Here is a 27,809-nt window from a genome sequence, read left to right on the forward strand (position 1 = left end):
TCTGGAAGAATAATCCCCCCAAGGGACATGTCAGACTACCTGCCACAAACAACTTATTCCAAGCAGCTGCAACCCAGGAGCACCACAATGCCCACCTAATCTGACCACCCCCGTGACACAAGCATCACAGCACAGATCTTCTGCCTTTCAGGCTGATGCACCAATCCCATTAAATGCTGAAGCACACTGCGCTTACCTGGATGGCAAAGTCGATAAGACCACTAATATTGAGTGAATACTCCATCAAGTCAAAGATGAACTGCACGTGCTGTACCAGAGGCAGGTGGTAGGACATTCCCAAGGCAAAGCTGGTGATCTGTTCCAAGACATTGCGAGATACCTGCAAGCACAAGACAACACACAGTGCTATCTCCCCTTGCAGAAGTCCCTCAGCAGTTCCATCTCTTTTCCCTCCTCTAGGAAGCTGCCCTCAGAAATACAGAGGGACACAATCAGGACCCAAAGAAGACAGCTGTCTTTAAAGTTTCATACCTGAGACGTGACTTGGTGCTGATCAAAGTGAGAAAGGTGCTGGAACTTTGCAAAAATATCTTCAGCTGTTGGGAATGCTTCTGGCTTGCTCTTTTTCCTCTTCTGGCCTTCCTCTCCACCTACCAAAGTTAGGAGGACCAGCAAACAGCATTAGGCTACTTTCCTCATCAGAAGAGGACTACACAGCAATCATCAACACCTGCCAGTCCCTCAGCAACACCAGCCCCTGCCAAGGAGCACAGCCAAAGAGCCAGAGTTCCCATCCTTAAGATAAGGACCATCCTGAATTCAAAACAATAAATTGGTGAGGAAGGACTTCCTAGGCTGAAAATGACAGCATGCTTAACATCTAGTTTATGCCAAGTGAAGGTACTCCTTGGAGAGGGAAGATATTCTCTCTCCTGATTTAGACATAACACTGACTCCCTGCTGAGAACAACTATTCTAGACTGGGCATGGTTCCGCCTCAAAATTTGTCAGAGCATCTCGTGTTTTAAAATATGGCATAAGGAAGATTCTGTAAGTAGCCTTTCAGGAATTACACTAACCAAGAGAGGAAAAAGAAATGTAGCCAGATTCTCAACCGATAGAATCAGATTTTTTCCATGGATACCGACACAGCTATCCAAATCTGCCATTCTGCAAGTGTAATACATTCTGCAAGCATAATACAATTAATAAAGGCTTTGCCTAACATTCATAGGCAAAATTCTCTTTGCTTCTGTGCAAAGATCTAAGTGGAAGAAAAAAAAAAAGTTTGAAAATTCCACATTTTGGTCTCACTCTGAACTTGCTATGACTTAATTGCCTTCTGAAGAAAAGTACGTTCAATTAAAGGTACAGAGTCAGAAGGAAATTGATCTTCTTACTTGCTGCTCAGTATATTTGAGACTAGAGCACCATTCCAGGCTGTCAGTGACTGATACAGCCAACCAGGCACTGTAGTTTACATGAAATCCTTCCATTGTGAAACTCCAGACAAAGGAGGCAGCCAAGAGGAAAGGCTCCTTTTTCAGAAAGGAGTGGCTCAAACAATACTGACCTGTCTCTGCAGTGCTCTTTCTGTTTAAAACTTTTAGAATGTCTTTGGTTATTTTCTTGATTGTATGCCGAGCATCGTCCCGTTGTTTTCCGACCCCAAAAAGAACTACCAACCGTTGGTTACATTCGTGACTGCATGACTCCTCCTGGGAAACCGAGAGAGAACTGCATTAGCAACTATCGGGCTGAATGCCTTAATATCATTTCATATCTGCATCTCTTAAAAGCAAAAAGAAAGCTTCATCTCAGAAGTTGTTCTGGGAGTAAGCAAAGAGGCATCTTAAGTAGATCACTCTCCTGCAGCAGTGCAGGAAAGCGTAAGTGCAGTAAAGCATAAGTAAAGCACAGTCGTGCTCCTTACCCACTCAGTACTGAAAGACATCGGGTTCAACGCCAGTCAGACTTACAACAGTGCAGCAGGGAAACACAGCAGCCTCGTGACTGGAGCACAAGACAGCAGCAGGAGAGGGGTTATGAGCAGGTCTCATACCTGAGGAATAGGAAAGTGTGTTGCATACTGGATGTGCCGAGGCTGATCATACAGAGATGCTAGCATTCCTTCTGCAGACTTGTCCTTCAGCAGAGGTTTGGTTTCCTTTTCAGGATCCGGTTTCTCAGGGGAAGGGCTGGCTTTAGATTCACAATGCATTGGCGGAGAAAACATCTAGGGAAGCATAAAAAGATTTTTAGAAAAAGCATTTAGGGAACATGGGAATGCAAAAAAGCCACATTTGCTCAGGCCTAAAAGGAACAGGAAGAGGGAGGGTAGGAAACATCCAGATCTTAGGGCACTGACCTAAGGCACTGTGCTAAGACACTATTTCCATTTCTGCTTCTGGTTCAAATTTTATATTGCGTAATAAAGAAGAGGAAATAAATAACCACATCTCAGGATTTTGGGAGCAATCACCTCCACGGAAGAGGTGAGGATCCTGGGAAAACAATAGATCTCTCTGCATCGCACCTGCCTAGCAAGTACTTTGAAAATCCATTAACAGGTGGAAGAAAGTAGGTACTCGTAAATTTTCGTAAATCAACACAAATTATTTTTATTACAAATTAAGTGCTTCAAAGCATTCTGCAATTATGATCTAGCCCACAAATATCATGAAGAACTGTGAAGCTGAAGAAGTATTGAAGGCCACACAGTACAATGACAGCAGACCTGTGTCTTTTCCCATGTGATCAGGAAACTCCCCGCCAACAGCATCTGGCCACCCTCAGCCTCCAGTTGCTATTATGGTCATCCATTTTCTACCCGCTTTCAAGCAGCTCATTTCCTACCCAGCCCAAATACTGGGCTGTCAGTGGACAGAAGATAAAAAAAAAATAATCCCAGGAGTGACAGGGACTGAGTCTGATTGACAGCATCTGAATCATTCTGACTTACCTGAACAGATTATCTGAACCTTTTTACAGCATCAGCTGCCTTACAAGCTAGCCACTTCCAGCACACTGGCTCTGCAGTACAGAGAGAGCACTCACACAAAAGCGAGGCAGCTGCTGTCCCTGGTCGCAGTACAACATACTGACCTACTTACTGAGAAGCAGCTGGAAAATGCAGACACATACCGAAAAATCTGTCTTCTCCATGTCATCAAAGAGCGCACTGGAGTTGTGGTCAATGTCCATGGGCTCAGAAAGACCTGTGTCCTGGGAAGAGACAGAGCAGCTTTACACCTCGCTGATACACCAGTGAACAAAACAAGATTCATTTACTGCAGCACTCCACTTCCATGTTGGGCAATGCCAACACCCACAGGGCCTCGCAAAAGAAACCCAGCTGCAATCAAATACCCTACAAACACCTGACATCACATACAGGCTTTGCACAGCAGTTAATGCTACGCTGCTCAGCTCTGAGCAGAGCAAGATTTTCCTGTCTGCCCCTTTACATTCTGCAGGACCTTTCCACACACTCAGAACACAACCTTCTATTTTTGCAACTGAAGTGGTAAGGAAATAGCTCAGGGGAATTAGAAGCATAAATCACCAATACATCCTCCAGCAGGTAATAGCAAGGAGGCTGCAAAGCTGGTAAAAACAGGAAAGTATAACCAAAGGAAACAGCACATAGGAGAGCCACGGTGCTTGTATTCTCACCTCTAGCTTGATGCCACTGTTACCCTCTGTCTCCTTCCTGTCATGCTCCTCAGCAGGGTCGTCAAAGGGTGAGGGCGGGCGAGGCCCATGAGAATCCATGGCAAGATCACCCCGAGAGATGAGTGTGCACATGTAGATGTTGTGAGAGAAGACATCATGTCTGATTAGCTCACAGAATAGCAGCACCAGGTTAAAAAATTCCACCTTCTCATTTTCCTTCCCAGGATCAGCTGAAAGGACAGCAGAGACGGTCAGTACTTATCAGAGCTCTTCTGTAAAACTAAAAAGCCACCCAACCTAGAGTCAGAAAATGCTTTTCTAGAAATCTCAACATAGTAAGTGACTGCTACATAGTTCTGAGGTTATAGCAGAAGCTAGAACCAGAAAACCCACCTTCAACAGCTGGCAATTCAGTGAAAACCTCTCCAGTTAGTATCACAGACCAGAGGTGTGGGACTTTAGACTGGAGGTGCCATTCCTGGGTATACAAACCACAGTCCCCCACATTGTTCAGAATTGAATCCTGTCCCTGTTAGTTTATCCATTTGCAGTATTTACACCAACAGGTTATTCCAGAGTTTTGTCACCTACTACTTAGAAATCTTCTAGTTCTCAACCTGAATCAATTACAGGTTAGCTTATACTCATTTATTCTTGGCCAACACTCTGTTAAAAGAGGTACTTTTGCACGATCATCCTGTCATCTGACCCTCCAGGCTGCTATCCCTCCCTCCCCAGGATATGCTCTGGATTGCAAGGAAGCCAGAGAGAAAATTTGGGTACTTACATATAGAATAGACTTAGATATAGAATAGCGTGCTAGTTCGGAGTTTGCAGAAGAGGGAAAGCTAAAAACTGGGAGAGCACAAGTTCTTGTTACATACTTAGCATAGGAGCTTGAGTGTCAAGGAACTGCATAAGGACATCCTGAAAGACAGGCGCACTGGCTGCCGAGAGAGATCCTGAGGAAATGGAGCCCTTCTCATCCACGACTTCAGAGTCCCCACATCTCTGTAGAAACAGACAGAAGTACCAACCACTGTCCCAGAGGAGAAACTCAATGTCCATAAAAAAAAGAAGCCTTCACTAGATTATTCCTAGCTTGCACTTAGGGAAAGCCACCACACAGGTTTCTGTAAGCTGCTTCATAGTCTCTAAGTAGGCCAGTGCTTCTGCACCACGAGCACCTAACTGTCTTCAGAATCATCCAAGAAATGGAATACACACAAAGCAACACTTATGACCTACTTTGGGTTAGACAGAGCAAAAACCATAATCTACGGTACCAGTGTTAAGCGATGTTGTGCTGATCCGTCTTTGCTGTTCACTGTTGCAACAATCTGAAGTTAGTTAACCTCTGCTCTGCTTTACTGCTGCTAGCTTTCCAAGAATAAGAACATACCTCAGCCTCTATCTCTGCTTGACGCTTCTCCAGGAGCTTGGCCACGACCATAGCTCTGTGGCGTCCAGAGCGTTTGTAGCTGACAGCCCATTCACACAGCAAGGCCACCACTGCATCATCATCTGGGGAGATCTGGGCAGACACAAGCACTATTGTGAGAAGGTGACCCAAACAAAAAAGGTGAGCAGCCCTAAGGCCTCAGGTAACCAAGAGCACAGCCTGAAGCCTGCTACATGCCCCTCTTCCTAACATGCACCGCAGATGTCAAGGTGAGGTCTTCCTGCTTTGTCTCTGTTTGACTCCGCTTTGTGACATGAGGTGAAACACAGCCCCTGACAATACTGCAGGCTTGTGCTGCTTCAGAAAATAATCTCTTTCAGCAGCACATCTATGAAGTGTCAATTTTAGCACACAGTGAAACAGTTTGTCAACAGCATTATAGCAAATATACAAATTACCAGCCACACAGCTCACCTCCAGGAACCAATGGAGTACCAGTTCCTCTGTGGCCCCATGCATCATAAATAGGTCACCCTCTTCAGCCAGCTGTGGGGACTGTCTCAGGCTTATGCGCATTTCTTAGCATAGACCAGTGCGCAGACCCCCCTGTTCTCACTTTAATACCTCCCTAACTTACGGCTGCACAAAATACTTGTCAATGGGGATCACATCTCTCGGCCATAGGCCACTACCTCGTCAATGATCTCCAGACACAGGACAGTAACCAGAGAACATAAACAAGAACACAGCCACATCCAGGACCAGGGCCCAGCCGCAAAGTCCAAGGTACCTCATGACTGTCTTTGGTTGGACCCAGCCCAAATATCCTGTTATACAAGGAATCCAAAGAGTTGCTGAAGTCAGATCTTTCAAAGCTGTGACTGTCCAGAACTTCTAAAGTGTGCAAGACACGGCCAATAGTGAAACCTGGAAGAGAAGACAAAAGAAATCTATGTCTGGCAACTGCTACAACTCTTGAACAAAAGTTTTTATGAGCTCACTGCTCAGGAGACTGCCTGAAGAAAGCTGTACCAGTCAGGCAAGGGTCCATCTAGCTTAATATCCTGACTATCCATAGCCAACAGTAGATGTTAGGGGAAAACATTAAAGCATGGCATGTGTACAGGACTACAGTTCTCTGGTACACACTTTCAGTTTCCACTCAAGCTATACCCAGGGAAACTGACCCATGCAAGATTTTGCACTGGAAAGAAAAAGAGCCATTTGGTTCTCTTTACTGTTGAGAGTAAACACCAATGCCAGCATGTAAGAAAAACAAAGAAACAGACAGGAAACTTCTCAGGGAAACATATGGAACATGGCAGAAAAACTTAAACCTACAGCAAGTTACCTGCTGTGGTTTCTTGGCACTTGTCAAACGACCAACGAACCTCCACAGCCTGGCCACGCTCTTTTATCTGCTGCTCAATTTCACGGAGCTTTGCCCGAACCTAAAAGCAACAGACTTGTGTAAACATCCAAGAGGATGCCTTAGAAGTCCTGTGTAAAAAAATTATCAGAAAACAAAGAACATGACAGTAGCTCTACTTGATGTTAGATTTTGTCCATCTTCCAAGCACACCACAATCTTGCTTATGGCAGAATGGGAGCAGTAAATTCCTTGGGAGTGAGGGAGCACCTCTGGCTGCACTTATCACACAATGTGAAAAGAAAATCCTGAAAGAGCTATGACGCAGCTATTATCCTGGAGCACCAGATCTCCCTGTTCCGAAGGCTGCTCACCTGCTGTGTAAAGGCCGAATTCCCTCCTGGCATAGGCAAGTTCGACGGGGCTATGGGCAGGTGATCCAATGGGGAACCAGTCTTTATCCTGCTATCAGTCAATGAGTAATGCCACACAAGGGCGCTTGGGCAACACAAAATTATACTCTGCAACAGATAGAAAAATGAGTATCATTCAGCAAATTAAGGTCAAAATAGTCAAAATTAAATTACTTTCTACAGAAAGAGCCACTCATTTGTTCTACTGCCTAGATTCATCATCTTGTGCATGTACCTACTATTTCGGTTTGTTTTTTTTGGTGGTTGTTCTAAGCTTCAAAAGACTCTTCCGACCATATGAGGGTAGAAAGGAGTAGACCAGTACTTTTGCCGTATTAAATGTCTTAGTCTAGGTATGCTTAAGAAGCCAGGAGCAGAATTCCATGTTATCCAAAAGCATTAACACGTTGCTGCAGAGCTTCCTGCTTTTTAAAAACAGACCTTATTTTCTTATGACTCACACTGTCAATGCACAGTCCGACCCTCCTGGCCCAGGAGCAGCATTTACATTACTCTTGATGCGGACTGTAAATCAGCAAAGTGTGAGAAGAAATACAAGTCAACAGCCCCAAACTTATTATACTGTATTATTTAATAACGGTACTTGTGATTATAATATCAATACTATTACATGTTTTCGTTCTTTTTTGATCTTGTACAGACACCCACAAACACAGGCAAATCTTCACTGAATGATTCCTGGTGTACACCTCTCCACCCTCTGGATCATGAGGAACCAGACATTAAGATGGACAACCAAGGTTGCTACAAATCCTCAAACCAAAGAATCCATCATCTCTCTGGGACATTTGAGCAAAGGTTAATTACACACACTGATAGAAACGCATCTGTTTCCAGCCTGACCTTAACCAGCTCCAGCCACTAGATCTTACTGTGCTGTAGCCTAACCTACTGTCTGCAGACAGAAAATCTGTACATCTTCTCTCAGAAGGGCTCTTCTGATACATACTATAAATATAATTCGACCATCATTAACCAATTTGAACTTTTTAAGCAGGCTGTTCAGACCCCAAATCAGCCAAATCTGAGTAGTATACACTCCTATATTTTCTCTAAAGTGAGCTTCCCCCAAAAAGGATTTTTATATTCAAAAAGTCATGCTTTACCATAAACTAAAAGAATAATGTTTTAAATTGAAAGTGACTAAGAAAGGCTTAACAAATACAAAGGGGTTATTTATAACCCCCCACCTTGCTCTCTAGGCCCTTGCAGAGGCAATCTTACTTCTAGCCAGCTGTACCCTAGGAATTTTCTTTCTATCCTGTTTGAGAGCTGGCAGGCTGCTTCTTGATCCTGTCAGGGCTCCTTGATCTCAATTTTTCTGTTGAGCTGCAGGTTCCCAAGCTCTGTGTGTTCTTCCTCTCCAGCTCCTGCTCCATCCTGCACTCTCTGGAATCTTCTCTGCTTCAGCATGCTCCTGGAAGGGGCAATCTCCAGTGCTTGCACAGGGATCTACCTGACTTAGCCACTCTTCTCTTGAAGGAGAAAAACACAACCATGAACACACTGAACAGAACTCACCTATCTCCCTCTGACACAAGCACGGTCTGGACTGAGTCCCACAGTGACACAACAGCACCTGCCCTTCAAACATCTACGAGTAAGGCTTCAGCATCCTTGCCCTTTTACTGCAGCCTAAGGCTTATTCAATTCCACGTATAAAGACTGTAAGTTTAGAGTCACTTCTTTTGGCAGTTGCATGTTTCTGTTGTTGTTTGTTTTTTCTTTTGAAGAGCTCACAAAATTATGAAGTGCTCTTCTTCATATCTGGTGTACCTTCCTTTCCTAGATGACAACTTCTTAAATGATACACATAACGTTTAGGCGAAACGTCCCTTTTTTCCCCCTTCCTCTCTCTTCTGCAAAGCATTCCCAGACATCTGAGGCACACGTGAATAGAGCAAAAGGCTCTGTTTCCAACCCATTTTTCTTATGTAATTCAGTCAAGGACACTGCTACAGCACTGAAGTCTGGTACCAAACTCTCTTAACACATCAGCAAGCACTTACGCTTTGACAATCATGGCTTGAAACTTCTATACTCAGGAAGTTATTGTCTCAAGCTGTAATGATTTTTTCTGCAATGGCATACAGTACGAACTGTTCCTGCTGACCCTCCTGTCGTCAGCTATTACTCGGACCTACCTGAAGGATGCAACTGAGTCCATATACCACTGGCCGGTGCTGAGGGCACAGAAGTAAGTCACTGAAAGGGCTGGGAGGAGGATTCCCAGCAGCTGGCTGAGGGGTGGGAGTTGAAGGAAGAGCATTCCCTGTCTGTGTAGACAGGATGTGGGGTGGGTGCCCGCCAGCACCATCCAGCTGCATGGCAAGCCTGCGGGTGCAGAAGTAGGCCAGACGTCTGGACAGGTACGCAGACTGCACAAACTCTCCAGAGTACTGCAGGGTAAAAAAAAAAAAAAACAAAAAAAAAAAAACGTCCTCATTACAAGCAACATGGAGGAAACCCTTTATCCTCCCAACGCTGAATACAGCATAGCACTGCCCTGCAGAAACAGTCCCTTCACACAGCACACCTTGGCATCATCTACCACCCACTGGTTACTAAGCATCAGAGAAATTCCTTAAATGCTCTCCTATGACAATGAATTCATGCATCAAAATGTACCCACACCCAGCCTTCCCAGGGCTTCAAGAGTCTAAAATCTATTGTGACAAAAAGAGAGAAAGAAAGAAAAGCGGTTTCCAAGCAGGGGTGCACAATGAGTACCGGGAGTCCCACTATCGCAATTATGAGATGGACAGGGATAGCCAGGTCTAATGAAGGGCAACAGGATAAAGGAGAGAGACAGACAAAAGCAGAACTCAGAAAGGTTTCCTTGCATCAGCTAAGAATAATGCTCTAGCAGGAGGACATTCTCCAGCATTCACAGTGCGAAACAGCTCATCATGCCTTAGGCAGTCTGGAGGGGACTGACAACAGACAAAACAGAGCTGTCCTAAAACAGCAGGTATTTCTTACCCGTAGCAGCAAGGGTAGGAGCATTTTGAGAAATTCATCTTCTCCTGACCGTATCTTCTCGAAGCACTCAAGGACCCATGTCAGGAATTCATGCCGGTCCAGCATGCCATCCTGCACACAGATAAAGGCAGAGCAAATGGACGAGAGTTGAGTCAAGGCTCACTAAGGTAAAACAAAACAGCAGCAGCTGCTTCCTTTCTGATCATGGAAATAACTCTAGGAGTTCCCACAATCCTGTACTACTCTGTCCTACTACTACGCTCATCCTGCCTTGGAAGAACTAGAACTGCATCCAGACCTGAAGGTCTATTCATAAAGAGAATATTCTCCAAAAATAAATCACTTTGGGTACACATCCTCTAGCCCTCCTCTGCTCCACAGCCACCCAGCAGTCCCTTCCACAGTCCCTCACCTGGAACATGAACATGGCTAGTTTCTCGTTGTAGTCCCACTGCTTCAAAGCTTGTTCCACCTCCTGAGGCATCGGCCCAGATGGCGAACCACAGCCTTGCCCTGGGAGCTGCCTGTAGAACTCCGCAATCTTCTGCAGCTGCTCTGACAGGTACTTGGTGATGATCTGCGTCCATTCTGAAGGAAAGGAACACGTTAACAACGAGCACGGTGGTGAACAAAAGGAAAAGAACCAACACTTAGGCTAGCCTATGTGTGGAAAACCAGAAAAGTTCCTGTCATTTGAAAAGTAGAAAAAGACAGAGAAAAAAGTAAATATCACACTATTAGTTTTGTTTTTGGCTGGGGGTGGCAGTGAGGCCGGGGGAACCACAGAAATGCAAGGTTAGGCCAGCCTGACTGAACATCCTCAATCACTTTCCAGACAGCAGAAACACTGCAAACACTTCAGCTCTGAATTTGTCTTTAATTTATTTCAGACACTGGTGCAAAGCCATGATCACCAATTTCTAAACGTTATATATATATATAATTTTTTTTTTTTTTTTTTTTACTAAAATCTAACTGCATGAAAGACAAACTCAGTACACAAAATAACAATACAACTACACTCCCCTGGGACAACGCAAATGACAAAACTCAAGGCAAAAACATACAGCAACTTGGGTCAGCAGTAGGACAAATATCCAAAGGAACAGGAAAGAAATTAGAATCAATATATCCAGCAACCTGACCAACCTCAAAAAAAATTAAGAAAATTCTGCAATTTTTAAACCAAAGGTAAACAAGAAAGAAAAGTATCCATGGATACCAGCTGCTAATACTGCTTTTCAAGGGAGTGTGGTCAGGTCCTGTAGTGACAGCCACAAGAACCAGCAAACAGACATTGGAGTTCCTCTAGACTGCAGTAATCTGGAGCAGGCCAGAACACAAAGGATGTTAGATGTGGGATCCAGGAAGGCTTAATGAAACTGGAAACACAGAATAATATATGGAAATTCTCTGGGAAAGATACTTACTCAGGAAGAAGCTAATCACTCATAGCTAAGCAATAACATTTGCAGTCTTTGTAGGGTAAGGAAAAAAACAGGTAATGCTGCAGAGGAGCACAGTAAAACTTAACGGGGAGTTTTGAAAAAGAAGTAGGTGCTGAGGAAGGATTTCTGGGTGCCAAGACTTATTTTTCAACAGAGGACTCTCACAAGTGTTATTTTAGACAGTTATGCACATCAAAGCACCAGGATTTATCAGCAGGAAACAAGTTTATGTTGATTTCCAGGCTACCTCTCACTGCTCAAGAGCAGGCTGTGCAGGAAACACCTGGGATGGACAAAAGCAGAGCTCCACACAAATGCTTACCGATGAAGGGATCAATGACATGCCGCTTCTTCACCTTGGTTTCCGTGATGGCTGCATAATAGGCACAAGTCATTTTGATGAGCCACGCCGCTCTCATCACTGGAACAGTGTATTTTGCCAAATAACCAAAGACCTCTTCCTTCTTGCTGAAGATGGGTACCTGCAACAGAACGGAGAGGGGGAATCGCAACCACGGACTTGGACAGGAACTATTCCGAAGCAATCCTGCACGCCGCAGGCACTACGACCACCTGTGTAGGGAAAAAAGGTCCCGTGCTGCTCTGTCTCGAGAAACCTACTGCAAGAATTTGTCTCTGGTCAGAAAGCAACAGCATCAGAGCTGCATTTCAGTATAAACAGAAACAAAACAAATCGAAAGAAGACAGAAAGCACGATTACATCGCTGTAAATCCACACCCCGAATCCTGCAAACAGCTCTGAGGATATCCTCCAGAGAGGATGTAAACAACTACAAAAGGTGCAGGCGAAGGACTGAGTCAGGAACGAGCATGAGGACAGACTGAAGACAGGAATCTTCACGTTGTAAACAAAACAGAATGGTTACAAAAGTCTTGTAATAATATCACAAGCGGCCAACAGAAGACTGCGAGAAACAGGGAATTGAATACCACAGTAGGAAGGAATTCATTAATCCAAGACTCAAAAATTCAAGAGAAAGCATGGGAGGATACCAGTGAAATCATCAGCCTGCAGATTTATGAAGCAGGAAGTGGTAACACAACACAGCAAAACACACAGCTGCGGGGCTCACTTGCACGGGATTCTATGGAGAGCACAAGTATTTGTGGGTTTACAGAGCTACGAGAAATTCAAAGGGAACAGGTACATTTTGTAGGTATCAAGTTCCCTAACCTACTGACTGTTGAATCACTTACTCGCTGTGTTTCTTACATTCTGCCCAATTATTCTCTGATGCTTCACTGTCACGGACTGCTCGGCTACCAACTGCAGCTGTTTTCACATGTAAGTCCATTAAAACTGATGGAGCAGATTGCAGAAAACTGGGAGAGGCCTTGAAAGGCTCAAATTTTCACAGTGATCTCAAGAACCTGACAGCTGATGTGCAAAGGAAGATATACAGACTAAATTCATTAAGAGACTGGAGACAGATTGTGGGGAAAAACAATGATTTTATTTTCCCACGGCTGACTCAGAATTCCAAGGGCCAGGCAAATTCCAGCTTCTAAACTCCGTGCTCTGCTTCTATTTCGCAACTGGAAGTTATATTTTTCCACACTGCACAGTAGAGCCCTAGGTTCCATCTTTATTGGCCCAGCACGATGGGCCGTTAGCTCCCCTTGTTATTGGGCCCTAGGAAATGGCAGAGTAGGACCCTTCTTCCTTCTCACATACCCTAAAGCATTCAGTGCTGCCAGGGTAATCCCTAGCCCTATCCCCCACAGCACAGAAATGCTTTACAGTTTGGTCTCAGCCAGGCTAACACGCGCACTGGTCTCGGCTTAAAACCAGAAACACGTGTCACTGCAACTGCAGTCTGGGAAGTAACTCAGCTGATCACTTCCAGTAATTCCCACTGCAACTTTGGAGAAGTTGGAAACCCCCACAATAGGAAAGGTCCTCATCTAAACAACAGGCCAAAGGCAACAGCAGCAGCTCTTCTGAGAAACATCAGAACCTCAGCAGAAATCAGCCACGCCACACGAGGCAGGAAACAGAGCTGAACCCAGCCTCCAAATAAAAGACAAGGGACCAAAGGATTGAGCAAGGAGACCACAAGTAGTGCAATGCACATCCTGGATATGCTCTTCGAGCTGGAAACTTCAAGAGATGTAGATGGAAGAAACTCCTCCAAGCAGTAAAACCTTCTATTAAGCAAACACTTCAGAAGGAAGCACAGATAAAATGCTCTGCCCTGCCGGGCAGCCTCCCCTGCCACATACCTTCTTGGCCAGGTGAGTGAGAGGCTTAGTCCCAGCCAGATCGGTGAACCAGTTGTTTATGGCACTCTGCGAACGCGCTGTCACCAGCCAGAAGTTATCCTTCTGATTCACCTGGGGTTTCCGTCTTCCCGTGTCCGGCAGGGTATTGCACCGCAGCTTTTCTGCAATAATACTACTAAAATTTGAACTGATCTGGAGGAAGGAAAGAAAGAAAAAGGACAAATTACATTTCATGGCTGAAAACTCTGCTCTGTTCGCTTAAAATCCCATCTATCCTTCCTGCCAGAAGTCCCACCGGTTATGAACTTCTGAAACACACACACACAAAAATGCCAATAATTTCCGTTACTATCCTCGCAAAGAGGAATGCTTCTAGATGACAATACAATAACTGAGCAAAGACTCCAGCTGAGCTGGACACAACTTCTTATAAACACTTAAGTCAAACCAGACCGAGGGCTTCTGGGACAGAGGTGAGCCAAAGAAAACAAAACCACCGTGCTTATCAATTGCCTTCCACCCCAGGTCACTGCCAGTCCCTTCAGAAGGGAGCCCAAGCAGTTAACGCCTTAATATCAGAAAAATGAAGCCGAAGCCTGTTTTGCAACCCCTGCGTTTAAATTGCCAGATGTTTCAACAAACCTTACATCTCTTCCACCATCACAATGATCTAACCAGGCCTATTCTGAACAAGTTTCTCGCTACCAGTACCGTGGCCTCCTGCTTTAACTGCAGAATATCAGGACAGATCTACCAACCAGAGATAAAGCCACTTGGCTGTACCAGGCCAGACAAGGATCTGCTCTCAGAGCTGGGAACCGCAGCTGCTGCCCAACACCAAACTCTGACCGTGCAGGGGCAGCTCCCGCAGCACCATCGCGAATACAAGGAGGCCACCAGCAGACCCACGGCCACCAGGAACAGCCCAGCCCAGCCCCGTGACCTGCCAGGGGGGCTGCTCCAGCAGGCTCTCACCTTGGCGGGGTTGAAATTGACGTTTTTGGCGCTGCCGTGTTCATCCCCAGAGACGGCAGGCTGGTTGTTGAAGCCTTGCTTGACGTTCAGGGCGGTCAGCTCATCCTGAGGGGGGGGAGGCGGTCAGTGTGCCCTGAGGGGTCCCGGGGGGTCCCTTGGGTGTCCCTGAGGGGTCCCTATGGGTCCCTTAGAGGTCCATGGGGGATTCTTGGGGGTCCCTGAAGGGTTCCTAGGGGGTCCCTTGGAGATCCATGAAAGGTCTTTGGGGGTCCCTGAAGGGTTCCTAGGGGGTTACTAGGGGGTCTCTAGGGGTCCCTTGGAGGTCCATGGAGGGCCCTTGGGAGTCCCTGAGGGGTCCCGGGGGGTCCCTGAGGGATTCCTAGGGGGGTTCTTGGGGGTTCCTTGGGGGTCCCTGAGGGGTCCCCGTGGGCCGAGGCCTGTCCCGGCCTCCCCCCTCCCTCCCCCCCCCCCCGGTCAGGGCCGGGTCCCCCCCCAACGGGGCCTGGCCCTGAGGGGCTGCCCCCTACACCCCATCAGCCGCCCCCCTCAGCACCTCCTTCTGCTTGGGGTCCTGCGGGTAGACGTCGGGCGGGCCGAGGCGCGGCCGCTTGAGCGGGCGGTGCTCGTAGCTGAGCACTCCGAAGGCCGCCATCCCGGGCTGCCGGCGGGCAGCGGCGGCCGGGCCACAACAAGGACCGCCGGGGGCCGCCCGCCACTGCGCCTGCGCCGACGGCCCGGCAAGGCCCGAACGCTTCCGGACGGACCCGAGCGGCGCCGGAGTTCCCCGAAGCGCAGCCGAAAGCGGACGGAGAAGCCCGAAGGGGAGGGCCCGAGCCTGCGCCGGGCGGAGGCGGAAAGTGCCGAAGGGCGGCCGAGGGGCGAGCGGCGCCCCCTGGCGGACGCGGCGGGGTCACGTGGTTGCGCCCCCCCCTCCCAAGCCGCACCCCGGGGCCGCTCCTCGGCGCCCCGCCACGTGCCCGCCCCGACGGCACCCCCGGGACACCCCCAGGGATCCCGTGGGACCCCCACAGGACCCCCAGGGATCCTATGGGACCCCCAGGGATCCCGTGGGACCCCCAGGGCACCCCCAGGGATCCCACAGGACCCCCAGGAGACCCCACGGGACCCCCACAGAACCCCCGAGGGACCCCCACAGCACCCCCAGGGCACCCCACAGGACCCCCAAGACACCCCAGGATACCCCAGAACACCCCAGGACACCCCCATGGCACCCCCAGGAACCCCATGGGACTCTGCAGGACCCCCCAGGACCCCTAAGGGGACCCCCACTGCACCCCCATGGCACCCCATGGAACCCCAGGGGACCCCCATGGAACCTCCAGTTATCCCACAGCACCCCCACAGGACCCCACAGCACCCCCAGGGGACCCCACGGGACCCCCATGCCATCCTTACCCCATCTTTACCCCGTCCCACCACTCCCAGCCCACCCCCCGTTACCTGCCCACTGCCCAGCCCCATGACCGCCCCCCACCACAGCCCCCTCCCCACCACAGCCCCCATATGACCACCACCCCATATGTGCCCACGGGCCTGCCCACAGTTCAGGACCCCCACAGCAGCCCTGATCCCAAGGGGCCGAGCTGTGGGGTCCCAGCAGGGCCCCAGAGCTGCGGGGGCCAGGCAGGAAGAGCGGTGGGGCCCCGTCGGGGCGTCATATAGGGTGGGCCCTCGGCGGCGGGCGGCGCCGTGTGGCAGGAAGCGGCGGCGGGTGCGGAAGCCATCGGCGGAGCAAGGTGGGCTGCGCGGGGCCGTCGCACGCCAGCCACGCCATGGCGGTGCCCATGGCTTTCTTCGCGCCCGTCCTGCTGTTCATCGGGCTGGGCCCCCACCTCGCCACTGCCCATGGCCCCACAGGTAATGGGGGGGAGCCTGGTGGGTGGTGGGGTCAGGGACAGCACGCCCCAGTGATGGCGGCCAAGGGGAGGATGCGGGGCCATGTGCCGTGCCTTGGGGCCGCCAGCAATGGGGCTGTGGGGAGAGCCGGGCTGTGCCGGGACATCCCCCTGGCTGTCTGGGGTCCCAGCTGGGAGCTGGAGCACTGCTGGCCCTGTGGGTGCCAGCCCCACGCTCTCCCACCCCACAGCCTCCAGCCCCACATCTCGGGTAGCCACGGGGCTCCCAGCACTGAGGGCAGAGGGAGCCTGGCCATTGGGGCAGCCCCACGGCTCCCAGCCAAGGCCCAGCTCCGAGCCCCCAGGAGATGCCAAACGAGGCCCTGCGGGTGCCGGGGGGCTGCGGGAGGGCTGGGCCGTGGGCACCCCGTGCCTGTCCTGTGCGGTCGCCTCCATTTCCATCCCCATGGCAGTGCCACACGTATGTAGGGCCCGGGGGTGGCCGGCTCCTCGCTCGCATCGGTGCCCCTGCAGCTGCTGCTGCGTTCGGAAAGCCCAGCTGCGGGCTGCCCAGTGGCCAAATATCTGGTTTCCAAATCAACGCCGCCCCTCTGCTATCTCCGGGCCTTGCCGCCGGCCCTCCATTTCCACACGCCGAAGCAACCAGAGTTCGGCACACGGTTGCTCGGCTTCATGATTTATCTGGGGTTACAAAATGGCAAACCCACGTTTCCTCTGGAAAAACATGCTCACAGCGGGCCCGCTGGCGCAGCATCCTGCACAGGCAACCACAGCCGGCACCGAGCGGGGCACCGGGCTGCGCCGGGCGGGTTTTGTGCCTTGAACCAGACTTTGTTTTGTTTTGTTTTGTTTTTTTAACCAGTTTGGGGTGCAGACCCTGGCAGAGCCCCGCAGAAGCCAGCGGTGCCGCCAGGCGCGCGGTGCCGCGGTTCGATCAGGGCAGGAAGAGCCGAGCACGGATGCGGGAGGGAGAGGCGCTGAGCTCGCACTTCTCCAGAGGAAGACGTGGGGCTGGCATGGGCCGTGGGCAACGCGAAAGCGGAAAGTGACCGGTGGTTTCTGTCCCTGCAGGGGTGGAGTGCGTCCTGTTCAACGAGGAGTACATGACCTGCAAGTGGGGCAGCAGGGAGACGCTCACCGCCAACTACTCCCTCTACTACTGGTAGGTGCCCCCGCCCCACGCCAGCCCCCCGCAGGGTTTCCAGCCCCCACTGGCACCTCTGTGCCGAGCCCGGGGCTGGAGGCTTCGTCTGTGGGCTCGCTGGGGTGGGATGCACCTGGAGAGGGCTCCAGGAAGGGTTGGGGTCCCGGGGAGCCCCCGTAACCCTCTGCGCACAGGTACGAGACCAGGTTGCCCATGCTGGAGTGCAAGCACTACCTGTGGGACCAGGGGGTCAGCGTCGGCTGCCACTTCAACAAGAGCGAGATCATCCAGTTCCAGCCTTTCCACGTCCTCCTCAACGCCAGTGTCAACGGCCAGACCCTGGAGATCCGCAGCAAGCGCATGGAGCTGCAGGACCTCGGTACGGAGCGGGGCAGGGGGTCCCCAGGGCTCCCCAGGGCCACCGGGGCGCGGGGACGGCGCTCACCGGGCTCTGTCTGTGCTGCGCAGTGAAACCGGGGGCTCCCGTCAACCTGACCATCCGCAACATGAGCAGCAACCAGCTGCAGCTGACCTGGAGCTCCCCGTACCCCAAGGCGCAGTGCCTGGAGCACGCCGTCAAGTACAAGAGCAACAAGGACACCAGCTGGATCGTAAGAGGCACTGGGGAGGAGGGCACCAATCCCCTGCCCGTCCCCACAGCGCTGGCACTCACCGCCTCTCCCTTTTCTCTCCCCAGGAGCACGGGGTGAAGGGAGACATCTTCTCCTTCCCCAGCGTGGACTACGAGAAGTACTACACCTTCTACGTGCGCAGCAAGATCAACAGCTACTGCGGCAGCACCCAGCTCTGGAGCGAGTGGAGCGTCCCTGTGGTCTGGGGCAGAAACACCACCAGCAAGGGTAGGGACGTGCCCACGGCGCCGGCTCCTTCCCCTGCCCCGCGGTGGCTGTGCGCCGGCTGGGTCCCCACCACCAGGGCTCCTCACAGGTCTCGCGGAGGAGCAGCTGCAGAGGTTCTGGATCCACACGGTTCTCGTCCCCATCGCCTCCTGCCTGCTGCTGCTGGTCCTCGTCGTCCTGCTGGTGCGCATGGAGAGGTGAGTGGCCGGCCGGGGGGCGCGGGGGGTGGGTGTGGGGCAGCGCCTGCCCCTCCGACACTTGTGTCCCGCGCAGGGTTTGGGTCATCCTCATGCCCCGGATCCCCAACCCCAGCAAGAACTTCGACGAGCTCTTCATCACCCACAACGGGAACTTTCAGGTAAGTCGCCCCATCCCGTGGTGGGGCCGGGCTGAGCTGGGTGGCACCTCCTGACCCCACTCACCCTGCTCTGCCCCCTGAGGAATGGGCTGGAGTCCCCAAAGACATGCTGGAGAGCTTCAAGCCCAACTACAGCGAGAGCATCTGCCACGTGAGCGAGCTGCCCTCCAAGGAGAGCCACGAGCCCCAGTGGGATGGCAGCAACCGCCCGCCGGGGGGGCCCGGGGCCCCGGCTGGGCCCCGTGAGCACAGCCCCTACCAGAACAACTACGTGGGGGTGTGACGCTGCCAGCAGCGCTGCCCAAACCCATCCTGCCCCCTGCTCCCTCCCTGCCCCTGCCAAATGCCCCCAGTCCCGCTCCCTGCCACGGTGTGCCAGCACCCGTCCCGTCCTCAGCGCTGGGTGTCCAGCCGGGCACAGCCCCGGGGGGGATCCCTTTTGGGGGATCCCTTGCTCCGTGGTGCCCATGAGCACACCGGGGATGTGTCCCTGTGTGGGGCAGCCCCGGTGGCACCCGGTGACGCCCAGCGGGGACAGCCAGGCTGTGCTCCCAGCCCCCGTGGTGGTGCAGCAGGGCTGGCTGGTGGGGACATGCAGCCGAAGGAGCACCGAGGGACGGGTGCTGCACTGAGGGACCCCAAGGGGACAAGCCACCGGGCCACCCCGCTGTCATCGGGCACCGGGCGAGCACAGCCTGGCCTCTTGCTTGCTTGCACCGCGGGTTTCCAGCTGCAATAAAGCTCTGCTGCACTTTGTTTTGGGTCGGGCTCATTCCTGGGGTCTTGGGGCGGGGAATTTGGGTTCACCAGCACCCCAGCACCCCCGTTCCGACCTCACAAACGCCACGGGGCAGGGAGCAGCCCCACGGTTCCATCCCGCAGCAGCATGTTCATCTGCATCAACCATGGTGGTGAGTCCCCTCCCGGCCCCGAGGACATGGCAGGGGGACACTGCGGGTCTCCAGGACGTCCCCTTGGCCACCGCCACTGTCCCCACAGACAACCAGAGCTTCCTGGTCAACACCGACTGCCCCGTCCTGCTGCTGCTCTCCCACCTGAGGAGCAAGGTGGGGGTCCCCGCCACCGGTGAGCTCAGGGGGCAGCGGGCGGGACCCCACAGGGGCTCCCCATGCGGGCTGGCACCACTGGGACGTGCACCCCGGCTTTTCCAGACGTCATCGATGTGTGCGACAAGCTGGGCACCCCCAAGCTGCTCTTCCAGGTCAAGACCCTACGGGAGAGGGCCAGCGAGTTCCTGCCAGCGCCCGGCACCTACTACGTGTGCAGGGTGGAGTTGGGCACCCCCGGTAGGCGCAGAGCCCCCCCTGTCCCTGTGGTCCCCGCAGGGCACTGCAGTGGGTGTGACGGCAGTGCCCGCAGGCACCGCGCAGGAGCTGGCATCGCGGACCTTCACGCCCCTGCTGAAGGACCCCAGCGTGGCGCTGATCGGTGGGTGAGGAATGGGGACCTGCGGGGTGCACACTTTGGGGTTATTCCCCCCTGGGGGCCACCATGAGCCCCCAGCCCTGTCCCCGGTGCAGAGGGACTGCGGCACCACGGGCAGCACACGCACAGGAGGCTCCAGCGCTCGCTGAAGGCTGCGGAGGGCAGGAGGGCGCCGGCCACCGAGGCACTGCCCGCTGGCACCTACAGCCAGGGAGCGGTAAGGGGTGGCCCTGCGGGACCGGGTGGCGCTGGCACTGCCACCTCCCACAGGGCCACCTCCACCCTGGGGACGGGGACACCGCCACCACGTCCAGGGGCCTTCCTCACCTCTCCAGCTCCCGGCATCTCCTGGGTGCCGGGTGGTGGGAGCTGCCCAGTGCCCACACCCGCTGTCCCCACGCCCGCTGTCCCCACACCGTGCCACCCCTCCTCCCTGTCCCACTGCCCCATTGTCCCCCTGCGTGTCCCCATGCCACCCCATATCCACCCCATCCCCATGTCCCCAGCACCATTGCGTGGCCACATCCTTGTCCCGGTACCCCTGTCCCTGTCCTGGTACCCCCGTCCCCATCCCCGTCCCTGTCCCCATCCCCATGCCACCCCCGTCCCCGTGTCACCCCCGTCCCTCCCTGCAGGGCAAGGCAGCGGCACGAGGCGCGGCGCGACCCAGCGAGGAGCAGGAGGGGGCTCCCCGCAGGACCCCGCAGCCCCCGGGGGGGCGGCAGCAGCGGCCGAGGCAGCGCTGAGCCCAATAAAGCCGCGGGGCCGCCGGCACCGGGACACCGGGACCGGGACCGCGCCACGTGGCGCCCCCCGCCGGCGGGGCAGCACAAGCCACGCCCCCTTTTCCTTTTATGGGCGGGGCTCCCTCAAGCCACGCCCCCTTTCTGGGAGTGGGCGTGGCCAGCCCCGGTAACTTTCCACCCGGCCACGCGGTGCCGCCCCCTCGAGGCCACGCCCCCCGGCGGTGATTGGCGGAGGCGGCGCCGAGGCCACGCCCCCCGCCCCGCACCGGGCTGCCGCGGTGCCCGGCTCAGCGGGGCCGGCGGCCGGGACGGGACCGGCCGGGACGGGGCGGGCGGGGCCGGCACCGGGACCGGCACCGGCACCGGGCGGCGGCGCACGGCGTGGGCTCACCATGATCGTGTGTCCCCAGAGCATGGAGCACCCCCGAGGAAGCCGGTGCCAGCGGCTGCCGGGGCAGGTAGGACCCGCCCCGCCGCTACCGGAGCCCCCAGCGGAGCCCCGGGCTCGGCTCTGCACCGGAGCTGCCCACCGGCACCCGCCCGCCGCTACCGGCAGCTCGCGGCCCTGCCCTGCCCCGCATTGCCCTGCCCTGCCCGCAGCCGGGCGGCGCCGTCCCAGCGCGGGGCCCGGTGTCCCGGTGTCCCGGTGCCGGTGCCGGTACCGGTGCGGCGGCGCCGTCCCCTTTGTGCGGGATGCGGGAGGCGCCGTGCCTCCATCACTGCCAATCAAAGTTGTTTTTCTCTCTCTCCGCCTGCACTGCCCGCGCCGCGCACCGGGGGCGCTGCCGCTGCCGCCGCCCGCACAATGGGGCCCCGGTTACCGGCGGCCGGCACCGGGCACGGAACCGCTGTGGGTCCCCCCCCCACGCCCCCGGTCCGGGTCTCGGCACCGGCACTTCTCTCGTTCCTCGGGACAACCGGGCGGGGGCCGGGCTGCCCGCGGTCCCGGGAGCATCACCGGCACCGGGGAGGGCCGGGGGGAGCCCCCCGCGGGGCCGCGCACCGGGAGCGGGGGGGCCGAGGCGGGTGCCGGCCCCGACGGCTGCCGTCGAGGGGCAGCGGGCACGGGTATCCCGGGAGAGAAACCGGGGGGCGACCGCGGAGGGCAACGACCGCGGTCCGAGGGACCGGCACGGGAGAGACGGGGCCGGGGGGGGGACGCACGGGGGGCGGCGGCAGCCCCGGGGGGCGCAGGCGGGGGAGCCCCGGGCCGGGTCAGCCCCGTCCCCCCGCACCCCGGCCCGGGGGCTGTCCGTGGGTCCGTCTGCACCCGGAGGTGCCCGGTGAGAAGAAGCCGCCCGGAGCCGTCGGGAGCCCCTTGGGGGGCTGCGGGAGCCGCGGGGGGCTCTGGGCTCGCACCCTCGCCCTTGGGCCGGAGAGGCTGGCGCTCCTCTGGCGCTCCTCGTCCCTCCCTGCCCGTTCTGCTCTGCGCACCCCTTTTGGCTGAAGAGGAAGCTCCGATCGCAGCCGAGCCAAGCTCTTGACACCTGAGCGAGCGTGCGTTCGTCACCAGAGGCAGGGTGGTAGAAAATAGCCGGAGCCGCTTCCTGTGCTGCTCCGGGGGTGTGAGCGCTGCGCGCAGCTCGGCCTCGCTCAGCCTCCCGGCACCCCGGGGTGCTGCGCCCGGAGCAGGCTTTGCGTTGCCTTGCCGAAAACCAGGCGGGCCCCAGCTCCCATGGGCAAGGCGGTTGCGGAGTGGGGGGACCTCCGAGCCCCCCTCCTTGTGCTCCTGACCGAGCTCACACAGGCACGAGCCCGGAGCAGCTCAGCGGCTCCACTGGCACCTTGCTCCTCCTGGTCCTGCGTGGGTGCACTCGGGTGCTGCCTCCCCGGGGCACCCCGAGCCCGCTGCGGTGGCTTCTGGCCTGGCGGGGTCACTTTGGGAGGAGGGAGCCCCTTGTAGAGCCCGGGGGGCGGCCGGGCTCCCCGTGCCGAGCCGTGCACTTCCCCGCAGGTGGTGAAGATGTCCGGCAGCGAGCCCGAGCGCCCGCAGTTCCTCTTCGTGAAGGCGCTGGCGAGCCGGGGGCGGCTGGAGGCGGTGACCCAGCAGATGGGCTACCACCCGCGCTACCTCGACAGCTTCCTGAAGACGCAGCACTACCTGCTGCACATGGACGGCCCGCTGCCCTTCGACTGCCGCCACTACATCGCCATCATGGTGAGCCCCCGCCGCAGCCGCCCGGGTGCTCCCCGTGCCGCGGGTTTCCCCGCAGAAGCCAAAGCGGGCTGGCCCCGAGGCGAGGTGGATGCACAGGGTCCCCGCTGGCTGCTCCCCACCCGGGGCTGACGCCGCGTTCTTGCAGGCGGCCGCCCGGCACCAGTGCCGGTACCTGGTGAACCTGCACGTGCTGCAGTTCCTGCGGGCGGGGGGCGATCCCCAGTGGCTGCGCGGCCTCGACTTCATCCCCCCCAAACTCCGCAACCTCAACGAGATCAACAAGATCCTGGCCCACCGGCCCTGGCTCATCACCAAGGAGCACATCGAGGTAGCGGGGGGTGCTCTGCCCGGGGATCGGGGAGGTGCTGGGGACGGCGGCCCCAGCGGTGTCCCAGTGGGGCCGGGTGGGTGCCGTGGCCCCCTGCTCGCCCTTGACGCCTCGCTGCCCTGCCCATGTCCTGCAGAAGCTGCTGAAAATCAGCGAGTGGAGCTGGTCGCTGGCGGAGCTGGTGCACGCCGTCGTCCTCCTGGCGCACTGCCACGCGCTCGCCAGCTTTGTCTTCGGCTGCGGCTGCGAGCAGGAAGAGGGGCTGGGGGGCCGGGGGTCGCTGAAGGCCTCTCCGCCTGGGAACCAGTGCTTCTGCGAGGCCGCCACCGGGAACGGCTGCAGCCAGGAGCTGCTGCGCATCAACCGCAAGAGGGTGAGCGCTGGGGTGGGACCGTGGGGATGGGGATGGGGTCGGGGACGGGCAGCGCCCTGCCCTCACGGCACGCTGTGCTCCTGTGCAGTCCCTGGACTCCTGCATGGAGCTGGACTCTCTCCGGGAGCGCATTCAGCGGATCCACGTAGAGACGGAGGGCAGGGAGGAGACGAGGCTGCTGCCACCGGACCGTGAGGAAGGTGAGGGAAGGGGGGGTGCAGGGTGGGAGCACCCTGCCAGAGAGGTGCTCCTGGGATGCCGGCACTGGGGACCCAGCTCTGGCTGCCTGGGAACGGGGCAGCTGAGCCACCCTGAGCTGCCCGCGGTCTCTCCCCTCTCCCAGATACCATCGGGGAAGTCACTGGCGCCGCCAACCTGGCGTGCTACATGCAGGACCCCGACTTTGGCTACCAGGACTTTGCCCGGCGCGATGAGGACCAGACGCAGGTATTCAGAGTCCAGGTGAGGCTCCTCGCGCTCCCTGCTGCCGGGGAGTGGTGGTTGTGGGGTGCCCGTGTGGCCCCAAGCGGGGCTACCCCGGCCTCACTGCACCCTTGGGAGGCTCTGCCTCACGAGGGGACCCATCCGACAAGGGCTGGGGGGGGGGAAGCGACTGCCTTCTGTCCTCAAGAACCGCTGTAGGTCCCCTCTGGGCCTGCTGTGGGTGAACACGGAGGTGGGGGGTTAAAATTTGTTCCAAAATTGTTCCAAAGCTGCCTGATGAGGCGTGTTGGGACTTGTGGCAGAGCAAACCCACTGATTCCTGCTGCATCCCGGATCTTCGGCAGCCGTTCTCCCTGGGAACATGCCCCAGGCTCTTTCCTGCAGTGGCGAAAGCCTCTCGCTGTGCTCCACAGGATTACTCCTGGGAAGACCACGGCTTCTCGCTGGTGAACCGCCTCTACTCGGACATCGGGCACCTCCTGGATGAGAAGTTCCGGATGGTGGGTGGCCTGCAGAGCAGTGCCATGGCCAAGAGACAGGGCTGCGAACCCTCAGTCTTCAAGCGGGGCATCTGGAACTACATCCACTGCATGTTTGGCATCAGGTAACGAAGCCAACCTCGCGCTCCGAGGGAGAAAGCTGAGCTGATCCGGGCGGGAGGAGCGCAGGCTGCTTCTGCTGTGTCCCCGAATGCTCAGGGATGTCTTGCACCGGGCTTCAGTGCCCGGTGGCCGCTGGTGGCCCTGTCCCGTGCCTGCGGCATGGCCGGGGTGGAGCAGGGGAGAGGTGCTTGGTTTGGGGCCGGGTGGCGGCGGTGCCCAGCCCCTGCGCTCCCCGCAGGTACGACGACTATGACTACGCAGAGGTGAATCACCTCCTGGAGCGAATGCTCAAAGTCTACATTAAGACTGTAACCTGCTACCCAGAGAAGACAAACCCCGAAATGTTCGACAGGTTCTGGAAGCAGTTCAAGCACAGTGAAAAGGTAGGGCAGCACCCCCTGCCTCTGACCGCCCGTGGCTGGGCTGGGAGCGAGCAGGGGCCAGGGGCTGGGATGCTCGGGGGAGCACAGGAGAAACCTTTGAGCCCCCAAACCACACGGAGGGAGGGGAAAATGGAAACCTGCTGTCTGTAGGTAGTTGCACGCAGCAGGGTGTGGGCAGCGTGGCCACCAGCATCACGGGGTGCTCCGAGGTGGTCACCCCCATCCGTGAGCACCTTGGGGTGAGCCCCTGGCCCAGCCGCAAGCCGGAGCAGTGTCCCGTGCCAAAAGACTCCCTCGTCTGGGTGGGCACGCTGCTGGCACGGCTGCCAGTTGACCTCCTCTTGCCTCCCTCAGGTGCACGTGAACCTGCTCATCCTGGAAGCCCGCATGCAGGCGGAGCTGCTGTACGCGCTGCAGGCCATCACCCAGTACATGGTCTCGTAGGCGCTGGGGAGCTGCGCGGCGGCGGGGCCGGCCAGCATCCTCTCCATCCTCTCCCTGGACTCGTGTGTGAGCTGCCGTGCTGGGACGGGCGGCGAGGGATTACTCAACTTAGTTTACTTGACTGTCTTGTTCCTTTTTTTTTTTTTTTCTCCTCCTTCTCCTTGTGGGGCACGCCGAGTGGCCCTGTTACGTGCAATTACCAAACTGTGAGGCAAGTCCGTGCTGCTGAGATGTCCGTGTGATGCTGAAGACTTGAAGCCGGCCGAGGAGGACTGCCAAAGACACAAGAGGGGGGAAAAAAGGGGGCGGGATGGGACCAGAGGGAAGCTCTGCAATGCCCTGCGCTGCGTGCTCAGGAAGGGAGGTGTGCTGGGTCCTCTGCGTCCCCGCCTGGGACTGGACGGGGATGCGCTCGCTGGGTCCGTGTCCTGCCGTTCGTGCCCACGTGCCAAACCCCTGCGGGACGGACGAGCGATGACCCGTGCAAACTCCAAACTGTGAAGCTGCTGCAGGTGGGTGCCTTAGCACTCTGCCATCCTTGGCAGCAGGGTGAGAAGGGCCTCAAGCAGTGTTCAGGCTCCAAGGTTTTGTGCAGAAGACTTCTGGCTGTCCCCTGGGGCTAGCCCCAGACCCCCCCTTGTCTCCTGTTGGTGGACGGGCAGGAGGAACGAGGGCAGGGCTTGCATTTTCTTCCCACAGCGAGGGCTGGGGCCCTGTGCCCAGCCACTTGCTGCTTGAACAGCCCAGGTGAGCTAAGGGAACCCCAATACCTTGGCTGGGGGACTCCTGGGGCTGTCCCCACACGAGCAGCATCAGGCCGTGCACCAGCCTGGCCCCTGCCAGGAGCAGGCACCAACCACCCCATGCCCCCATCCCGGGGCTGCTCTGTGCATGCTGCCAGCCCCGAGCTGGGGCAGGGGACGAGGGTCCCTGGCTGCCAGGCACAGGAGAGCACCCACAGTAGGGGCACGGGGCCACCCAGCATCGGAGGGGGGGGGGGGATCTGAAGCGAGGGCAGCTCGAACGTCAGCCCAGCGCACGCTGCTTCGGTCGACCTGTTTACTGCGTAAATGTACGGGGAAAAAACCTTGTGTATGGAAGCTACAGAAAAAGCCTATTTTTGCTATAAATATATTATGTTTGACATGGATGCGTGCTTGCTCTCTGCCCAGAGAGGCTGGGCTGGTTGTACAGGGACAAGCTGGCACCAAGACAGCCCCAGGCAGCGCTGGTACCTGGAGAGCTGGCGCTGGGTCTGGGCACTAAAACGCCAGGTCTGGCAGTACTGGGGAGGACTGGTGGTACTGGGTAGGACTGGTGGTGCTGGGCAGGACTGGCTGTGCTGGTACAGCAGCCCTGTGGCTACTGCTGGAGAAAGCGGCAGTCACCTACTCCCCTCTGAGCAGCCAGCAGTTGCTCTAGCACCCCGAGCAGGCTTTGCAGCAGGTACCCCCATTAGGACAGCACACGGCAGGGCTCGGTGACTGTTGCAGACGCCGTCACACCAGCCAAAAGCAAGCCCCAGGCAAGGCGTCCGAGTCCCTCGCTGGCACCTGCTCTGCGTGCTGCTCTCCTTGGCACTGCTCACGTGGCACAGATCGGCATAAAGCATGGTCACAGCTGCTGGGCAGGACTGAATGCTCCCCTGCTGCATGTCAAATGCTGAATGCATCCACTCCAAGCCAATCCAACAACTGCTAAGCCTACCCTGGGCTTTTTTTTTTTCCACCAAGTACCGCTGCGCGCTTGTAGGAAGCCCCACGAAGTAGCACAGCAGCAGATGAGGGACGGTCAGATCCCATGAGGACCTCCTCCTAAAGCCTCATTTTTGGAGATCAGCTTAAGTCTTGAAGCAGGAAGCTTAACACCCCTTCCAGAGTTATTTGCATCAACTGATCTCACACTTTTCCAATGGCATTTTCCCAGACCTTACTGAGCATCAAGGTACCCCAGCTTTTTCATACAAGTTTCTGGCCATTAGCACCGTGCAATTTCATTAACGAGAATTTCTCCTCAGCTTAAAACCACCCCCATCCCACAGCACAGTGCTCCAGCCACGCAGGCAGCCCTGCTGGGATGACATCCCGGTTGGAGACAAGGGCCCCACCACGTTCCTTGCAAGCTGCTGTGCTGGCTCCGCTTCCATCATCATTCCT

At 56.1% G+C, this 27,809-nt stretch overlaps 4 protein-coding genes across 10 annotated transcripts in view; 3 read left to right on the forward strand and 1 right to left on the reverse strand.

Moving 5' to 3' along the window:
- MED12 (mediator complex subunit 12) overlaps positions 1 to 15,268 on the reverse strand; it is a 36,993-nt gene extending 21,725 nt beyond the window's left edge. Inside the window, exons 1-18 of one of the 3 annotated variants that reach the window (XM_027465050.3) lie at positions 15,044 to 15,268; positions 14,491 to 14,595; positions 13,516 to 13,707; positions 11,594 to 11,753; positions 10,236 to 10,411; positions 9,824 to 9,934; positions 8,986 to 9,240; positions 6,782 to 6,928; positions 6,390 to 6,489; positions 5,829 to 5,965; positions 5,039 to 5,170; positions 4,521 to 4,647; positions 3,637 to 3,866; positions 3,106 to 3,186; positions 2,024 to 2,197; positions 1,535 to 1,679; positions 493 to 611; positions 197 to 340 (exon numbers count right to left, since the gene is read on the reverse strand). In XM_027465050.3, coding sequence (XP_027320851.1) covers positions 197 to 340; positions 493 to 611; positions 1,535 to 1,679; positions 2,024 to 2,197; positions 3,106 to 3,186; positions 3,637 to 3,866; positions 4,521 to 4,647; positions 5,039 to 5,170; positions 5,829 to 5,965; positions 6,390 to 6,489; positions 6,782 to 6,928; positions 8,986 to 9,240; positions 9,824 to 9,934; positions 10,236 to 10,411; positions 11,594 to 11,753; positions 13,516 to 13,707; positions 14,491 to 14,595; positions 15,044 to 15,142 — 2,634 coding nt within the window. In that variant the 5' untranslated portion in view covers positions 15,143 to 15,268. Of the gene's footprint in view, positions 1 to 196; positions 341 to 492; positions 612 to 1,534; positions 1,680 to 2,023; positions 2,198 to 3,105; positions 3,187 to 3,636; positions 3,867 to 4,520; positions 4,648 to 5,038; positions 5,171 to 5,828; positions 5,966 to 6,389; positions 6,490 to 6,781; positions 6,929 to 8,065; positions 8,198 to 8,985; positions 9,241 to 9,823; positions 9,935 to 10,235; positions 10,412 to 11,593; positions 11,754 to 13,515; positions 13,708 to 14,490; positions 14,596 to 15,043 lie in introns of those variants that run through there. The other 2 variants (XM_027465049.3, XM_072042832.1) reach the window with 2 other exon arrangements.
- Positions 15,269 to 16,190: 922 nt separating this feature from the next.
- On the forward strand, positions 16,191 to 19,485 carry IL2RG (interleukin 2 receptor subunit gamma). Of its 2 annotated transcripts, XM_027464860.3 has the most exons (8): positions 16,191 to 16,368; positions 17,439 to 17,529; positions 17,706 to 17,890; positions 17,980 to 18,122; positions 18,209 to 18,371; positions 18,460 to 18,568; positions 18,645 to 18,729; positions 18,812 to 19,485. In XM_027464860.3, exons 1-8 carry the CDS (start codon positions 16,284 to 16,286, stop codon positions 19,010 to 19,012), a joined length of 1,062 nt encoding a protein of 353 aa, XP_027320661.2. In that variant the 5' UTR covers positions 16,191 to 16,283; the 3' UTR covers positions 19,013 to 19,485.
- Positions 19,486 to 19,511: 26 nt separating this feature from the next.
- C10HXorf65 (chromosome 10 CXorf65 homolog) lies at positions 19,512 to 21,105 on the forward strand. 2 transcript variants are annotated; one of them, XM_072042846.1, is made up of 6 exons: positions 19,512 to 19,640; positions 19,729 to 19,815; positions 19,902 to 20,036; positions 20,110 to 20,182; positions 20,271 to 20,392; positions 20,811 to 21,105. In XM_072042846.1, the coding sequence occupies exons 1-6, from the start codon at positions 19,616 to 19,618 to the stop codon at positions 21,089 to 21,091; spliced, it is 723 nt and encodes a 240-aa protein (XP_071898947.1). In that variant the 5' UTR covers positions 19,512 to 19,615; the 3' UTR covers positions 21,092 to 21,105. The 2 variants fall into 2 exon arrangements, with proteins under 2 accessions (XP_071898947.1, XP_027320950.3); XM_027465149.3 differs by having other exon boundaries at positions 20,110 to 20,178; positions 20,811 to 21,049.
- A 75-nt stretch (positions 21,106 to 21,180) lies between these two features.
- Positions 21,181 to 26,803, forward strand: LOC101794001 (sestrin-3). Of its 3 annotated transcripts, none has more exons than XM_072042843.1 (9): positions 21,181 to 21,379; positions 22,876 to 23,079; positions 23,225 to 23,407; positions 23,544 to 23,780; positions 23,869 to 23,980; positions 24,124 to 24,242; positions 24,638 to 24,828; positions 25,065 to 25,209; positions 25,564 to 26,803. In XM_072042843.1, exons 1-9 carry the CDS (start codon positions 21,314 to 21,316, stop codon positions 25,651 to 25,653), a joined length of 1,347 nt encoding a protein of 448 aa, XP_071898944.1. In that variant the 5' UTR covers positions 21,181 to 21,313; the 3' UTR covers positions 25,654 to 26,803. The 3 variants fall into 3 exon arrangements, with proteins under 3 accessions (XP_071898944.1, XP_071898945.1, XP_071898946.1); XM_072042844.1 differs by having other exon boundaries at positions 24,124 to 24,227; XM_072042845.1 differs by lacking the exon at positions 21,181 to 21,379 and adding an exon at positions 22,287 to 22,418.
- Positions 26,804 to 27,809: the final 1,006 nt, after the last annotated feature.

The sequence above is a fragment of the Anas platyrhynchos genome, chromosome 10, assembly GCF_047663525.1.
Source record: "Anas platyrhynchos isolate ZD024472 breed Pekin duck chromosome 10, IASCAAS_PekinDuck_T2T, whole genome shotgun sequence".
In the NCBI taxonomy this organism is placed as follows: domain Eukaryota; kingdom Metazoa; phylum Chordata; class Aves; order Anseriformes; family Anatidae; genus Anas; species Anas platyrhynchos.